The sequence below is a fragment of the Myotis yumanensis genome, unplaced genomic scaffold (genome assembly GCF_028538775.1).
Source record: "Myotis yumanensis isolate MYYU_CA2020_CCGP unplaced genomic scaffold, mMyoYum1.0.hap1 SCAF_3, whole genome shotgun sequence".
NCBI classification, from domain to species: Eukaryota; Metazoa; Chordata; class Mammalia; order Chiroptera; family Vespertilionidae; genus Myotis; species Myotis yumanensis.
The window spans coordinates 147,294,504-147,312,670 of record NW_027223754.1 but is presented as its reverse complement, the minus strand read 5'-3'; the positions used below and the strand labels follow the sequence as shown (position 1 = coordinate 147,312,670).

At 44.0% G+C, this 18,167-nt stretch overlaps 1 protein-coding gene across 1 annotated transcript in view; it reads right to left on the bottom strand.

The window, feature by feature from the left end:
• Positions 1–2,069: 2,069 nt before the first annotated feature.
• The window catches only part of BEST3 (bestrophin 3), a 40,836-nt gene continuing 24,738 nt past the window's right edge, over positions 2,070–18,167 (bottom strand). Inside the window, exon 9 of the mRNA XM_070407635.1 lies at positions 2,070–4,416. Coding sequence (XP_070263736.1) covers positions 3,498–4,416 — 919 coding nt within the window. The 3' untranslated portion in view covers positions 2,070–3,497. The remainder of the gene's footprint in view (positions 4,417–18,167) is intronic.

Here is an 18,167-nt window from a genome sequence, read left to right as displayed (position 1 = left end):
AACCAGCTCATTCTTTGGAGAAAAATAAAACTGGATCCCTACCTAATGTTATAAAGATAATAGAAAAAATTGTAGGAGAATAATCATGACAGGGGTGGGGAAAGACTTTTTTCCCCTAAAACTTCAAAAGAATAAAACAAAAAAAAATTGATGAACTTAATTATACCAAAATTAAGGCTTTCTATTCAACAGTGAACACCATTGACACTTTTAACAGACACACAAAGGATTGAAAAAGACTTGTGATGTCCAAAACCAACAGGGGCCTATTATCATTCTAAAATATAGAAGGAACTCCTGGAAACCAACAGGAGAAATATAGATAAAAGAACTTGAAAAGGTAATTTTTAAAATAGGAGTCCCATGAGAATTAAGGAGTATATAAAGGAATGCCAAATGTCCTTAGTAAATCAGATACACATACTACAGCAACTAGTGATGTGTATTTGGCAAGTAAATGCCAATTAAACAGTAGTCACATGTCACTTTACACTTGTTCAACTGAAAATCAGCAGTCTAGGTGATAGGCTTGTTGAATGAATCATTGTTCAGTTTTTAGTGCAAGGAGAAAAGGGGAGGCCACCGCAGATTTTGATGAAATATCAAGGACATTAATTCTCTGCACAAAGGTATGAAGGATGGATGGAGGCAGAGATAAATGAACACTCTCTTAGTCCTCCACAAAATGCATGATTCTATTTGCGTGTAATTTGTCGTTTTGCATTTAGGGACAAAAATTAATTATATTTCAAAAGCAGCTAAGTACAAACATTTGCATTTGAGCAATAGATAAAGCCAAAGAAAAGAGAGTAGAGGGACTTCAGTTGAAACATTAAAGAGAAGAGTATTAAGAGAAGGTTAAGGTTCCTGCCTTTAAATTTTTATTTTATTATAGTTTTATGGTTAATCCTCACCAGAGGATATTTTCTACATTGATTTTTAGAGAGAGTGGAAAGGAGGGGGAGAGACACAGAGAGAGAAACATCGATGTGAAAGAGACACATCAGTTGGTTGCCTCCTGCACGCACCCGGATGGGGCTGGGGATGAGCCTACAACCAAGGTACGTGCCCTTGACTGGAATAGGTCCCAGGACCCTTTAGTCTGGGACCTAATGCTCCAATCACTGAGCCAAACCAGTTAGGGCAAGGTTTCTGCATTTTACAAGTGTTATATTGGGGCTTGATCCCGTAGTCTGTGTAATGCTTTGGATATCAGTGCCTTCCCAGGTAGTAACACTATCAACCAACATAGAAAACCATCCATGTATAGCATTTCTTCCAATAGTATTTCCTTTTAGTCCTTGGAGAAAGGCCAGGTAAGGTAAATGCCATTGCTGTCCTGCAGCTGGGGTGGTCATTGGTATGCTGCGATGCCTTGTGAAAATGTGCTAATGATAGCATTTGCATATCAGGAGGAGTTGGGAAGGGGAGGGGGGGAGGAGGGGGGTGGAGGGAGGTGAGGGGGGGGGTTTGCCAACTTTCTTCTTTCAGGAAAATGAAGAGGACCATGGCTGGGCCTCCAACGTGGACCAATGCCCTCTTGTATGCATGCATTAAAGATGCAGGTAGCCCGGCCAGCTTGGCTCAGTGGTTGAGAGTTGACCTATGAACCAGGAGGTCACGGTTCGATTCTTGGTCAGGGCACATGCCCGGGTTTCAGTCTGCAGTGTGGGGAGTGCAGGAGGCAGCCGATCAATGATTCTCTCTCATCACTGATGTTTCTATCTCTCTCTCCCTCCCTCTCTGAAATCAATTAAAAAAAATATTTTTTAAAAAAAGATGCAGGTAGACTTCAGCAGGGAGGACCGAAGGAGGACTCCAACACTGGAGAAACACAGGCATGGTTCTCTCAGGGCACCCTCCCTCCAGCGTTCTGGGCAAATTGCTGGCAGATTCAGGGCCGTGCAGAGGGCACAGCACAGGGAGGGATCTCACCGGCTAAGAGTATGGGCTCCTGAGTCAGAAACCTGGGTTTGAATCTGAGCCCTGCACTTCCTGGCTGTGTGGTTTTAGTCAAATTATTTTACCTCTCCAAAGCCTCTGGTATCTTCATCTTGAAAATGGAGACGACAGTATATCAGCTCATAAGATTCCTGTGAGGATTAGTGAGGTCATCTGTGAACTTTCCGTGCTGCTGCCTGGAACACTGTGAGCACTCAGTACATGGTGGCTATTAGAGTTATTTTATTTCTTAAACCTTATGTAGTCAAGCTTCATCACTGTGAGCACTCAGTACATGGTGGCTATTAGAGTTATTTTATTTCTTAAACCTTATGTAGTCAAGCTTCATCACATGACAGAAATAGTGAGAGCAGCACTCATAAGACATGGCTTTCCAGACAAAATTGGGAGCCCCCCACTGGCAGCCACCCCAAGAGCTCCTTGGAGTGAGTGAGTCCCAGTCCCATCCCCATGGTGCAGTCCTGGACCCCCTAAACCTCCCAGCTCCAACGTCCTACCTCATCCCAAACAACCTGGCAGACACAGTAACTGGTCCCACGCTGTGACAAGTTTGGGATTTTGGCTTTAAGAGTTCGAGTTAAACACGTTCAAGCTTTGGTATTCTTTGGTTCCATAGCATGTGGTTATTTAAGTCTCATGCCCATCTTGACTTCAGTTTTGTCCAGTGTTCCAGGCCTCAGAGTGGAGGCGGAGAGAAACGGCCATGGCTGCCCAGGGTGCGGGCTTCCATGGACTCCCACCCTCTCCGCCGAGGGGCTGGAAATGTGTCAAGTGGATTTGTTGACATCTTCGGTTATTCTGTGGGAGGCGTTGCCAGTGCCTCACATTTGGAAAATCATGGCAAAAAGTAAGCAACTGAGTTGGCAGGTGCAAATACTATAACCTGCAAGGTGGGACAGAGTGGAGTATGAGGGAAGGAGCAAGACTAGGAAGAAGGGAACTAGAGAAAGATGGGAGAATAAAGTGGGAACAGAGAAAAATGAAGTGGTGAAAGGAGAAGAGGAAATGGGAGATGAAGCTGAAGCTCAAGAACATGGAAGCGATGATAATAATAGGTTAGAAGGTGGGAGTGAAATGGTAGGAAAGCCTCAAACAAAAGCTCCTCATTAGAAGGCAGCTTTTGAGGCATTTTACGAGCCATCTCCCTGTCTTTATAATTGAAGAAAAGAAGAATAAGAAAAGGAAACAAATAGGGAGTTCTTTGTCTTCCTATTGGCAAAGCCAGGGGGTTGTGTTATGATCTCTAAGGTGCTTCCCAAAGCTGGCAATCTATGGGTTTATAAATCATGTATGTATTCAAGGCTCCTTATTTGGTTAAGATACATCACTGCGGCCAGGGTAGCGTCCATGGAAGCCGCGCGGTGGTGGATGATGCAGATGTGCTGGATTTTCTTAGTTGAAAACGTCCGGATCATAATGCCCTCCAGAGTTTTAAATAGCTTATACAGTGTGATTGCTGTTTAGAAACTGACCAGTCCTTGGCATGTCCTGCAACTCATGCTGAACCTCAGGGAAGGGACGGATGGAGACGAGCACTAGGTCCTGGCGCTCGCTGGCTTTCCTCCGGGCGACCCGTCCGTGCGCTCGTTGTTAAATTCTACGATGTCCGTTTCCTTGGTGTCCAGAGTTTCCATCAAATACAGCAGGTCGGAGGAGGCTCGCGGGCCAGCCACGAAGTTGATGCCACTGGTCTCGGAGGACGTTTCCGGGTCGAGCAACGGAGGCGGCTCGGGGTTGGCGGGCTCCGGCCCTCGGCCCTCCAGGGAGGTGTGGCTGGACTCCAGGAACCCCGGGAGGCTCCACCTTTTGGGGAACGCGTCGTTAGCAAAAGGGTCTTCCTCGGGGGCGAACGGGAACAGGTCTTGCTCAGCTGGGGCTAAGACAGTCTGGGGACTGGGGCCTCGGGGAGGCGTCCCCTCCCCCGAGGGGAACACCATCAGCCTCAGGGGGTCCCCGGGCAGCCCGGGGCCCATGGGCGGCACCCCGGTGAACTCGAAGCTCTGGATGGAGGCGGTGGAGTCCCCCAGGTCCTCGGCCGCGGGCCCCGGGGCGGTGATGCGCACCTCGGGGACCTGCGGCATTTTGACGGGGGAGGCCCTCATGCTGGGCTGCGGGGTCAGGCTCTGCAAGGTGCTGGTGCGGCTGGTCTCCCTGATGGTGGACAGCTCCCCCAGGCTGGAGTGCAGCGCGGGGCTCCCCTCGGGGGCCAGGTGCTTCCGGGCGCGGCGGGCGCCCCTGGAGGGCACGTCCAGCAGGTCCCTGGAGGGGCTGAGGTCGCCGGGCGGGAGGAAGGCGGAGCTCTCGCTGGCCTGCCGGGCATAGCGCCGGCCGCGCGTGCTGCCCGGGTGCTCGTGGGCGCTCAGGAACCGTTTGACCCTCCTGATCATGGAGTGGCGATGGCCGTGCTTCTCGTAGTCCAGCCACTCCTCGCCCGGCAGGTCGGACGCAGAGAGCCTGAAAGACAGGAGGGCAGAGGTGGGCAGAGGTGCCTCTGGGGCCTGTCCCGGGGGCAGAGTCTCAAAGCGGAGGACACGTTGGCATTTTTGCGTTAGGGATTTGGAGGTGGTCGGGACGGTGCCTTTGACTTGAAATAGTCTAGCGGAGGGTCTCAGTTTTTGGCCACGGGATCCTTTTTAAACTCTTATAAACTGGCCCAGCCCGCGTGGCTCAGTGGTGGAGCGGGGACCTATGAACCAGGAGGTCACGGTTCCATTCCAGGTCAGGGCATGGCGGGCTCGATCCCCAGTGTGGGGCGTGCAGGAGGCAGCCGATCAATGATTCTCTCTCATCACTGATGTTTTTCTCTCTCCCCCTTTCCCTTCCTTTCTGAAATAAAAAAAATAAAAACAAAACAAATGATTGAGCACCCCCAAGAGATTTGTTTATGTGGGTTATAGCTATTACTATTTACTCCATTAGAAAGAGTTGAGGAATAAAAACAAAACAACAACAAACACCACAGGAAGAATATACAAGCACACATTCCCTTACCTAGTAAGTGATTACATCATCACCTAGCATGTAGCCTCTGGAAAATTCCACTCCACACTCATGAGAGTGAAAAAGGCAAATAACATTTCAGTATTACAAAGGTGGTTTCGCAACAGCTGCCAGCGCTGTATGATATATAGGGAAGTTGTTAAGAGAGTAAATCCTAAGAGTTCTCATCACAGGGAGAAAAATTTGTCCCTTTTTTCTTATTTTTTTCCTTCTCTTTATTGTATCTGTATAAATCAAACCATCATGCTGTGTGTTTTTTTTTAAACTTACACAGTGATGTATATCAATTTAAGGACTGGGGTGCTGGGGATCTGCAGGAGTCCCCAGACCACACTTTGAGAATCACTGATGTAGAGATTTGAACATTAAACAAAAAGATATAGTATGTGTTCTTTCTCCCTTATTACAGATGAACAAAGGTCATATTTTCCCAGGACCCATAAAACTCCCCAAACAATGGATCATAGCTAAATTCAAGACAGTGCAAATAAGAGCTAACATTTACTGACCTCCCATGAGGTAATTAATTATCACAGGAATCATGTGGGTTGGTGTTGTTATTGCCATTCACACTGTACAGATGAGGAAGCAGGCCCAGAGAGAATCGCTAAGGCTATGTAGTAGTGAGGGCCAGACCCGGAAGTCTGACTCCAAAATCCTTGTCTTTACTCCCCTTGATACAAAGCCTGAAGAGGCAGTGCGGGCCTTGTGGAAGGACTCACACTGAGGTTGGGCTCCTCGTGTGATTAGTTTGATAGATTTGCTGTTGTTGAGAATTTTTAACATTGAAGACACAAAAAACCTTACCCTCTTTAATCTCCTCCTCCAAGGCTGCAATAAAATGGATAATTGAGACAACAGTAAGGGCTATAGGGTTGTAAGGCCTCTCCTGCCTCAGATTACATGGCTGTTGGTCTCACGTCTCTGTGGATTTACAGTCTTTTTTTTTTTTTTTTTTTAATATATTTTATTGATTTTTTACAGAGAGGAAGGGAGAGAGATAGAGAGTTAGAAACATCGATGAGAGAGAAACATCGATCAGCTGCCTCCTGCACATCTCCTACTGGGGATGTGCCCGCAACCCAGGTACATGCCCTTGACCGGAATCGAACCTGGGACCCTTGAGTCCGCAGGCCGACGCTCTATCCACTGAGCCAAACCGGTTTCGGCGGATTTACAGTCTTAATGAGGTTTGAAGAACTACTGAAAGCCGTGCCCTTAAACTGCCAGCGCTTATGTTGGCTCCGGGAGCAACAGTGATTGGGCCGACCCAGGCCAGTGTTCACAATGACATCCATGGTGACAAGATGCTTTACTATGCCAGGTGCATTTTATGCGACACAAGGAAAAGGTAAGGACAGCGTAATATTGGTGTAACCTGAAAGGGCAAAAGGGCAGCCAGAAGAAAACTTGGTTTCTCGTGTTGATGAATAACGAATGGGCAATTGAGATGATTAACTGGCTAAATGTCCTGGGATGGCGTCCGGTTACAGCCTCGCCCTGTTATTCTAAAGCCCCCGCAGTGCCCTTGGCTACCGGATAGCCTCTGGCCCGCCCTCCGCTCTGCATGGCTCAGATTCTGTTACACTGACTTGAGAAACGCAGACTCATGCTTCAGCAGCCCCGGCGACCCGGCTGGTTGGGTTTCATTGGGTCATATCTCCAGTCACACTTCAGGAACCCATGTCATCAGGGAGTTCTCCAGAGGAGCGACAAGCGCAGTTGTTCACTCAGATTGCCTCGCTGGATGGATGGGCTCTGGGAATCGAGGTGGACAGGCCTCTCTCCTCCATTTGGGATCTGAACTTTTTGTTCAGGATCTGTTTGCCTTAGCGCCTTCTAAACCACACAACCTTGTAAGAATGACAAAATCTTCTAGGAAGAAAATGTATTATTATTACTTCAAAACTTCAGGAATCCTAAAAACAACAACACCCAAACTTTCTTACTCTGCATTGATGTGGTGGATATGTACATTCAACTGAGGCAAAACGATTAAGGCCCTGGGTCACAAAGTGGAGGAAAATACACCGGATGGAAAAAGCAAACTGCAAAGAGGCCACTGCTCTCGCTAATGATCTACCGATTTACCAACCGACATCGAGACCCTATTGCACCTTCCTGCCTCGTGAAACAGGGGTGTGGACACGTGAGATCTAGCCACTTACCCAACCAAATTTATTCAGCACCTACCAGGAACCAATTTGTTGCATTAAGTCCTGTATAACACAATTTAAAAGGAGGGCGAAGGCATGTGCAGCTGGCCCTTGAACAGCGTGGGGGTTAAGGGCACTGAAAATCTACCTATAACTTTGGACTCTCCAAAAACTTAACTGCTAATGGCCCACTGTTGACCAGAAGCCTTATTGGTAACAAACACCCAATTAACACATGTTTTGTATGTTACATGAATTACATATTATCTTCTAACAATACAGTAAGCTAGAAGAAATAAAATGTTATTAAGAAAATTATAAGGAAAATAACGTTTACTGAATAAAAGTCCCCAGGTAAGTGGACCCACGCAGTTCAAACCTGTGTTGTTCCAGGGCCAATTGCATAGAAATAACTGAATTTGGAGCAAAGAAAGTGTTTGAGCTGGACTTTTGATACTGAGTAGGAATCAGATAGGCAGAGAAAGGACGGAGTACTCCAGGTGAAAGAAGCGACTGGGCAAACAGAGTAGCAGGACAGTTTAGGGCAGTGATGGCAAACCTTTTGAGCTCAGCGTGTCAGCATTTTGAAAAACCCTAACTTAACTCTGGTGCCATGTCACATATAGAAATTTTTTGATATTTGCAACCATAGTAAAGCAAAGATTTATATTTTTGATATTTATTTTATATATTTAAATGCCATTTAACAAAGAAAAATCAACCAAAAAATGAGTTCGCGTGTCACCTCTGACACGCGTGTCATAGGTTCGCCATCACTGGTCTAGGGTGTTTGTGAGGAACAGGAAATACTTGAGTTTGTGTGAAGCACACAGGATAGTGTTAGCATAGAGGTAGAAAGGTCGCCTCGGGCTGGGACATGAAGGGTCTTACATGACAGGGAGAGGGATTTGGAGGAGGCAGTGGAGAGCTTGGATCGTCTCTGAGAATGGACGGCAGAGCTAGAGTGCGCCATTTGGTAGCAGTGACCAAGCGGGAACAGCTCCGTGGAAAGCAGCATGAGAAACATGACTGGGGAACTTTCCAAACTGTTAGTCAGAAAACGGGTCTTCAGAAGGACACTTAGTGGTCTGTGATCTGGGGGGCAGTTTTATGAATCTCACGCTGAAGTGATGAGGGAAGCCCTCCAGGCTCTCTGCTACCAAAGGCAGTGTGACCCCCTCCCCATGAGGAATCTAATGAACCTTCTTCTAAATGACACCTTCCACGAAGGGTTCACTGCCCACACGCTATGCCCCCCTCCTGTGCCTAATAGCCCAGGTTCCCAATAGGACAGCAGAAACTATGGTTTAAGAGCAAAAGAGTTTAAGGCTTAGAGCATAGAGAATAGCATGTAACTTAACACCATCAATAGGTCCTATAACTTTAAGTGAAATGACAAGGAAACCAATTTTCCTATAGGCTATTTGATAGAAACAAGAGTTAAGTTCCCACGGAATCTCATAAACTTTATAATAAAATGATGTTGAACGAGATGACATTCTTCAAGGACCTGCTGTACTTGAAAATATTTTTTTATTTCCTAGTTGGGAGGCTTGGGTGTATTTTTTTTTTTTTTAGGTCCATTTAAACTTTCTACTTCCCCGTATTTGATTTTTAATGTGTACCCGTAGTATAGGGTTAGTACAATTCTGAGGCCCAAATACAGTACCACTTAAAATACCCCCAAACAATTATAGCAGAAATATTATATGATAGAATGTCAGAACCCTCATTATGTTGCTATATATTAGAAAAGGTCAGCTGGAAAAGCTGGGTCTTATATTCTGAATTCACTTGGACTGAGGTAGGCAGGTAATTAGAGATAGGGGGACATTCATGGAAAGTACCGTGCAGCCATTAGTGCCCAGAGGTGGAATTTGAGAACTGCCTCTGTGGTAAGAAAAATGATTTATTTTGGGACCTTGCAGATCCAGGATTGCTGCTGTCCAGGCTGTGTGACCTTGGGAGGCCCACTGAACCTCTCTGTGACTTTGGCAATCTGGTGACAGGTTTGCCTTACTCTACCTGCCTTGCAGGTTGTTTGGGAGTCATCTGTATGTGGAAAAGCTTTGAAGAGTAGGACGGGTATAACAGGAGCTCTTTCAATGACTGGCAAACCTTCAGAGGCGGTTTTGGAATCATCATTAACATCTTGCACGTGATTGGAGGAAATGATAGCGTCTGCTTCAAGGTCACTTCCTTTTCTCCTTCAAGCGTGTTCTTTAAAAAATGTTACTATACCTTGGAGCTGCCACCTAACAATGAACATTAGAAGGGATGACCATAACAGTCATTTAATAGTAAGACTAAGGCACTGTGTAAATGAAGAGGAAATACAAGGATGAGAGGAAGCTGGACTATTTGAGGGAAGGGAGATAGAACCAGTCAGGTGGGACTGCCCTAACTTTGCCTCTCAGTGTTGTGTTTTGTGCCATTTGCAGACATTGCCAAACCCTGCAGCACACATTTACTGCACAATATTAGTCATTCACACTGAAATATAGAAAAAGTGAGCATGGGAAAGGTTGTGCCATGTATTGTGCTATTTTTTAAAATACGTTTTTATTGAAATTTAGAGAGAAAGGAATGGAGAGGGATAGAGAGATAGAAACATCAATGAGAGAGGAACGTCATCGATCAGCTGCCTCATCATCGATGGGCTGCCTCCTGCACTGTCCCTAATGGGGATCGAACCCACAACCTGAGCATGTGCCCTGACCGGGAATCGAACTGGCCACCTCTTGGTTCCTGGGTCAACGCTCAACCGCTGAGCCACATGGGCCAGGCTGGGCTATATTTTTTTTTTTAAATATATTTTATTGATTTTTTACAGAGAGGAAGGGAGAGAGAGATAGAGAGTTAGAAACATCGATGAGAGAGAAACATCGACCAGCCGCCTCCTGCACATCTCCTACTGGGGATGTGCCCGCAACCCAGGTGCATGCCCTTGACCGGAATCGAACCTGGGACCTTTCAGTCCGCAGGCCGACGCTCTATCCACTGAGCCAAACCGGTTTCGGCTAGGCTGGGCTATTTTTGAAAGGGACAAGAAGGCTAGGTGCAGGAGAAAGAAGAGGTTATGTTAAGCTTGTCAGGCTAGTTTAGTCCAGAAGGAGGGAAAGCGTCACTTATTTCTACAGGTCAGATAATTGTCTGGATTGGCGTCTGCATTCTTACTTTAATTTCAAGTGTCAAAAAAACAGCCACCCAATTTAAAAAAATCTCTATTGAGCACCTACAAAACCATAAACCCCACAGTCTTCTTTGCCAATGACAAATCTCTGAGAGCAGCAGCAGCAGCAGGAGTTTAATGAAGGCCTCTTGCAAAGGTACTTAGGCTGGTAAGGGGTGCAGAACACTGTCTGCCGCCTGTGGCCATAACAAAGAAGAGGCAGGAGACAGGCAGCCCCTTTTCAGACTGCCTGAGGTGTCTTATATGGAAAGACCAAAAACAGTGCGGATGACACTCACAGAGCAAATGCATTTTTTTCGAAGCAAGCTTCCTGCCAAGCAACCCTCGTTCTAGAGCAGCGGTTCTCAACCTGTGGGTCACGAACAATGAAAATACATCCTGCATATCAGATATTTACAGTACGATTCATAACAGTAGCAAAATTACAGTTATGAAGTAGCAACGGAAATAATTTTATGGTTGGGGGTCACCACGACATGAGGAACTGTATTAAAGGGTCGTGGCATTAGGAAGGTTGAGAACCACTGTAGAGTGATTAGGGAAATATAAGCTTCAAAAGACGGAGGGATAAAACTGGGTGATGCTTAATTTTTCTTCTCTGTGCCACCGTGAAAGTGGTGTTTTGACAATTTAAATTCTAATAATAGGAGGTCATTTTAATAGAATCAAAATGAGAAATTTAGGAAAACGATACTTAATATGAGTTCCTCTCTCTTCAGATTTATTATTTGCCAATTGCTAGTGTCCCCAGAGTCAGGCGACTGCGTTGGAGGGAGCTGATCATTTGTCTGAAAATCTGTCAGGACAAAAAGGCACAGTGTGCGGAGGAGGTTTACTCACCGGCAAGGCGAAATGTCCTCTTCAAACCCATTAGAGGCCAAGCTGTTATTTTTAACCTTCTGCACCGCAGAATCACCTCAAAGCTGTAGTCAAGGATTTGTAAGACGGGCAAGGTAACCCTCACACGGAGCTGGGCGGTGTGGGGCTAAGCATTGTGGGGACAGTCCAGTGGACGGAAGGGTGTATCTTCCCAGCCCTCCTCTCCGCTTCCCTGCTGGGGACACTTTCAAGCCAGTGGAGCATCGTGAGAGGAGCGATTAGCTCAGAAAGCTGCAAACAGGGCTCGCAACCCTACCGCTGCCTCTCTCTTACCTCCGCTTCAAGGTCACTTTCTTTTCTCCTTCAAGCGTGTTCTTTAAAAAATGTTACTGCACCTTGGAGCTCGCAAAATGAGAAATTTAGGAAAATGATACTTAATATGAGTTCTTCTCACTTCAGATTTATTATTTGCCAATTGCTAGTGTCCCCAAAGTCAGGGAACCAAGCCTTACGGCAAATCTGGTTAAAGCATAAACATATCATGCCTGCCCCACGTTACAACTCTGGTTATGCTCCTCTGACCTCCACTGGCTGATGCAAAGAGAAATAATGGCCCCACAATGTAGCAGGATACAAAATTAACCCCAAGAAATCTGAGGCATTTCTATACACCAATAGTGAACTTTCAGAAGGAGAGATTATAAAAACAATCCCATTTACTATCGCACCAAAAAAATTAAGCTACCTAGGAATAAACTTAACTAAAGAGGTAAAAGACCTCTACTCAGAAAACTACAGGACGTTGGAAAAAGAGATAGAGGAAGACATGAAGAGATGGAAGAACATACCATGTTCTTGGATTGGTAGAATCAACATCATCAAAATGTCCATACTACCCAAAGCAATCTATAAATTCAATGCACTTCCCATTAAAATACCAATGGCCTACTTCACAGATCTAGAACGAACTCTCCAAAAATTCATCTGGAATAAAAAAAGACCCCGAATAGCTGCAGCGATCCTGAGAAAGAACAAAGTAGGTGGGATCTCAATGCCAGATATCAAGCTGTATTACAAAGCCACTGTTCTCAAAACTGCCTGGTACTGGCACAAGAACAGACATATAGATCAATGGAATAGAATAGAGAGCCCAGAAATCGGCCCGAACCAATATGCTCAATTAATATTTGACAAAGGAGGCAAGAACATACAATGGAGCCAAGATAGTCTCTTCAATAAATGGTATTGGGAAAACTGGACAGATATATGCAAAACAAATGAAACTAGACCACCAACTTACACCATACACAAGATTAAACTCAAAATGGATAAAAGACTTAAATGTACGACAGGAAACCATAAAAATTCTAGAAGAATCCAAAGGCAACAAAATCTCAGACATATGCCAAAGCAATTTCTTCACTGATACAGCTCCTAGGGCAGTTGAAACTAAAGAGAAAATGAAAAAATGGGACTACATCAAAATAAAAAGCTTCTGCACAGCAAAAGAAACCATCAACAAAACAACAAGAAAACCCACTGCGTGGGAAAACATATTTGCCAACGTCATATCTGATAAGGGCCTAATCTCCAAAATTTATGGGGAACTCATACAACTTAACAAAAAGAAGATAAACAATCCAATCAAAAAATGGGCAAAGGATCTAAATAGACACCTTTCAAAAGAGGACATCCAGAAAGCCAAGAGACATATGAAAACATGCTCAAAGTCACTAATCATCCGAGAGATGCAAATCAAAACAACAATGAGGTACCATCTCACACCTGTCAGAATGGCCATCATCAACAAATCAACAAACGACAAGTGCTGGAGAGGATGTGGAGAAAAAGGAACACTTGTGCACTGCTGGTGGGAATGCAGACTGGTGCAGCCACTATGGAAGACAGTATGGAGTTTCCTCAAAAAACTAAAAATGGAACTCCCATTTGACCCTGTGATCCCACTTCTAGGAATATACCCCAAGAAACCAGAAACACCAATCAGAAAGGATATGTGCACCCATATGTTCATAGCAGCACAATTCACCATAGCTAAGATCTGGAAACAGCCTAAGTGCCCATCAGTAGATGAATGGATTAGAAAACTGTGGTACATCTACACGATGGAATACTATGCTGCTGTAAAAAAGAAGGAACTCTTACCATTTGCAACAGCATGGATGGAACTGGAGAGCATTATGCTAAGTGAAACAAGCCAGTCAATGAAGGAAAAATACCACATGATCTCACTCATTCATGGATAATAGAGACCATTACAAACTTTTGAACAATAATAGATACAGAGGCAGAGCTGCCTCAAACTGATTGTCAAACTGCAGCGGGAAGGCCAGGGAGGGTTGGAGGGCAGGAGGGAGGGGGGTAAGAGATCAACCGAAGGACTTGTATGCATGCATATAAACATAACTAATGGACATAAGACACTGGGGGTAAGGGAGGCCAGGGGATTGTCAAGGGCGGGGGGAGTGGGGGAAGGACACGTATGTAATACCCTTTGTAATACTTTTAGCAATAAAAAAAATAAAAAATAAATAAAAAATAATGGCCCCAAATAGAGGTTCACCTAATGGTCCCCACCTTTTAATACCATTGTGCTCTATAGTTTTGTTAGAGAAGAAAATTAAGCCATCTGTATCTCTCATATCATTTAGGAAGTTAGAGCGCCAATGGTGGCCCCCATGTCAGCATATGAGAGAGCCCCCGAGTTATTTATAAAATTATAAGCTTAATGCATGTTCATCTCCTTGGGAGGTTCCGTCTTTCCTTTCTCTCTAGCGCATTAAGTGCAAATCAATGTTCTAAGAATACATTTCTGTTCAAGTTAGTGATTCAGAATTCAAGTTATTCTTGGTTGTCTGTGATACACCGATGCAATATTATGTTTTTCCTTGTAAAGTGAAAAATTTTAAAATAGTTGGCTAAGAAAAGATTACCCAATAAAGCATCCATCTGGAAATATACTCAACCATCCTATATAATAAAAGCATGTATGCAAATTGTCCCCTCTGAATGGGAGCTGTCCGGGAGTTTGACTAGGGCGTGGGGCCAGCCAGGGGAAGGGAGGGAGGACCCGTCCGGCGACAGCCACTAGGGACCCTACCAGTGCAGGAATTTCGTGCACTGGACCTCTAGTACTTTAATGAAGTCTTTCTTTGCTAAAACATATATTTTGGTATACTTGAACTAATATCATTAAGAATACTTCTGATCTACTATGTAATTCTAAATGCTCTGTGCACATTAAGTACATATTTGTATAATTACAAAAAATAATTGTATTATTGCTATATATTCTTAGAACTTTTGGAATGAATATAGAGAAGTAAAAGTCATTATTTCTGGGTAAGTGTTTACAGTTTCACAGTAACACATAAATCTTAAATTCCTCAACTCCCAAATAGGAATAAATTTCCACAAAAATTTGAATATTTTTCCTCTTTACTAAGTGGAACCTTAATTGGCTTCATGGACACATTGCTTAAGATCACTATAAGTGTGAGATGTTGACATGTTTGAATCATGGCAGAAAGCCGAATAGAACAGACTTCTTTAAACAGGATTGCAATCAGTAATCCAAGGTTCACAGGCAGAGCGAGTGCTTTTAGATTCAGACAGAGTGAGCACAGCTCCAGGTGTACACCTCATACCCTCACAACACTCATGAGTGATCCATTTCATAATCAGCGACAGCCTTCTCCAGGATTTTGAATCCTTTAGTTGCTATGGTTGGGCATTTTATTAGGGTTTACCAATGCCTTTATGAAATTATTGCTTCTACACTGTTGGTCATTTTGATTTTTCAAGACAGGATTAAAGGGAGTTATGAGACTTTAGGTTTTTAATTTCCATATATTCCATTCCTCAGAGACTTAACAAGTTGTGCTAATGGATAATCCCAAGCATTTAAAAAATGATAAGAATTTTGGAGCAACTTGTGGCTGTATAATTGAAGACAAGCATTCTACCCCAAGCCAGCTGTGTGGTAGGCTAGGCCTGCACCTTATTTTTTGTTGTTTGTTTTAAACAGAAATTTACTTTCAGCAATGCTGGCTTGAGTTTAAGCATTCTAAGTTTGTTTTGGTGAAGTGAGGTTCATGAAACAGAGTGTTTGCTTCTGGTATATTTGGTATATTTGAACTAATATCCTTAAGAATACTTCTGATCTACTATATAATTGTTTTGTTGTAAAAGAAGACCCATTTTCATTTTATGAACAACTCTTCTTTTGATTGTTTTCAGGCATCTTTAAATCTTGGTTAATAGGGTCTTCATGGCTAAGCTAATGAAAAGATGTCTTAATTAAAACAGCAGATCAGAAAGTGTTTTACATTATGACAAAAGAATATACTAATCAGATTCAAATGATATAATCTCAGCTGTGTAATGGAAAAAGAGATCAACCAGAAAGACTTCTTTTCATTGCTCAGTTAATTTATAACATGGTTTATTAAGTGGACAGTACTGGCCAGAGAATAATCAACACTATTTATTAGATGCTCAAGACAGGTATATTTATGAAAATTAATATTTTTTGTAATTATAATTTCTATTTTGGGTGCTCTGTTCATATTTTCAACTGGCCTTTTTTTTCACTGAAAGTGGTCATTCTGAAGTTGACTTTTAATATGCCCCATACAAAGATTGGGAGATAGAAGTTCAGCATTCATATTGTGTTAGAAATTATAAAATATAGTTTTAAAACAAGCTTTTTGGCCTCAGTTTAGATGGAGAAAGATAGGCCTTGTTAACACTTCCTTTGGATTAAGACATGATGGAGCACACAGGTTCCTGCTTCACTAGCTACACAGGCACCATCTCCCACCCCCCTCACCACATCCGGCTTCAGCTCCTTCCCTCCCGATCAGGTGCCCAGGCCCCCTCCGGGGACCAACCTGGCCCCTGCCTTCCTGTGTTTTCTCTAGGACCTTGCTCTGTCAACCTCTAGCTCCTGTGTCTTCCTTATTCTCCAGTGGATTCCTTTTGCTCAGCCTTTTTTCCTTCTTTTTCCAGAGCAAGAATATTTATCATTTTGTTTCTTTATTACATCTTGCTTCATCTTATAAAGGACTTGAGGTGGCTTATAAAAACACATACAATGCAATAATGTATGAAGTTAGGCTACGATAGGAGAGCTAGAATAAGGAACAATGGCAAGATGAGACACAGCACCTAGAAAAGCAGCCCCCAAACCCCACAGACTTTCTAAAGGTGGGCTACAGATTTGCTTTTCAGCTGTCAGCAGCCAAATGAAAAGGAGACCATCATCAACGTTAAAACTCAGAGTCTGTAACAAATAGTGGAAGGTTGCCCAAAAGAGACAAAGCTCTCTTCTTTCCCACTGATGTCTGAGATAATTTTTCCCCCATGAAAGGTCTGCTAAGTCGTATAGTGGACAGTCCTACAGTAAGTAGCATAAGGAGTCTTCATGGATCTGTTCAAACAAGGCATACGGCAATTGTAAGGAACAATGGCAGGGTGGAGGAGGCAGCTTCCCCTTTCCCATCCTGAAGTGATATAAAACCACTAAAAAACATACCACCACCCTGGACTTCATGAGACCAAAAAGAATCTTTTTAACTGTCAGGCAAAAACAACTAAGTAGACACTCGAACTGAAGCACTGGTAGCACCTGCAGACTAACTAGAGGCCCCCCAATAACCCCCTGCCCGCCAGTGGGGCTGGGTTCTCTTCTTTTACACGTTAGCTCTTCAAACACTTTGCGTTAATCAATGATGGGAGTGGAGGGGAAGGTTAAAGCATATTTAATGACCTAAAAACAAACTCACTGAAGAGCATCTATTAATTTTCAAAATTGCAAAGGTTGCCAGACATCCATGAAACTGCCACTGCAGAATGCATTAAAAATGCTGAGTCGTGCAAACAACAGGACATTACTATTCCTGGAGACTGAGCGACTGCTGGGGTGGGGACGAGCTCCCTGGCCTGGAAGAAGCTCTGGACAGCAGAGTCCAGGCTCAGCAGTCTCTCTGGAGGCAGGAGCTAGTCTAGTGTAGGCACCTTTCTCTAAGGTGTTCTTGAGGAAAGGGCAAATCTCCTGGCTCCTGAACGGTCTGGTCTTATTATACATATACCACAGCGCCTGGCTTTCTGCTTCGTCATCCTTTCCTCTGGGTCTTGAAGGGCTTTCAGCCTCAGAAACTCCTTGGGAAGAGCATACAAATCACTGCTTATGGGGGTCAGGAGACACTTGGCTAAGAGGAAAGCCTTACAGGAATAGGACTGAAGCTAGATATCCTGATACAGTGTTAAAAACAAGACAAACGGGTGGTGGTGGAGGAGGTAGAAGAGAGTATGGGGGATCAGTGGTGATGGCAGGAGACTTGAGTTGGGGTAGTAAACCCACAATACAATATACAGATGATATATTATAGAATTGTGCACCAGAAACCTATATAATTTTATTAACCAATGTCACCTCAATAAATTTAATAAAAAGAAATAAAAACAAGACAACAAGCTTCAAGTTGCTTATGCTAAGCCCCACATCACCAAATGGAGCCTTAAATATAGTTCTAGCTCTCGCAGAGATGGGATCTTCAACCAGTCCATCTGGACTCACCAGAAGAGCACTCGTTAGATAATCTGCCTGCTAGGCCCCTGCTACCCCCTGAAGGAAATGTCACAATAACCAACCTGCTCAGCTGCCTAGAGCAAGGACTTCCTTGGTCCTGCTCCCTCTGTCTATAAAGTCAGCTCCTTAGGGCTCCTTTCTACCTGTTAGATTGAACGTTGCCTAATTCATGAATCACTGAGTAAAGCCAATAGGATCTTCAAAATGTGCTCAGTTGCATTTTGCTTTTTAAATGATAGGGAAAGAGGAGGGCTGAAAACTGGGGGGAGGGGAATGAAGGGTCACAAGTGGCAACTACAAAATGCAAACCCAAGTCTGTTCCCTCAGGGAGCAACAAGCCACTCTTTGTCCAAAAGTTACAAGAAAAATTCCACAAGTTTTTTTCCTTTTTCTGTAATGTTTGGGAAGGCTCCTTACTTTTCTAAAT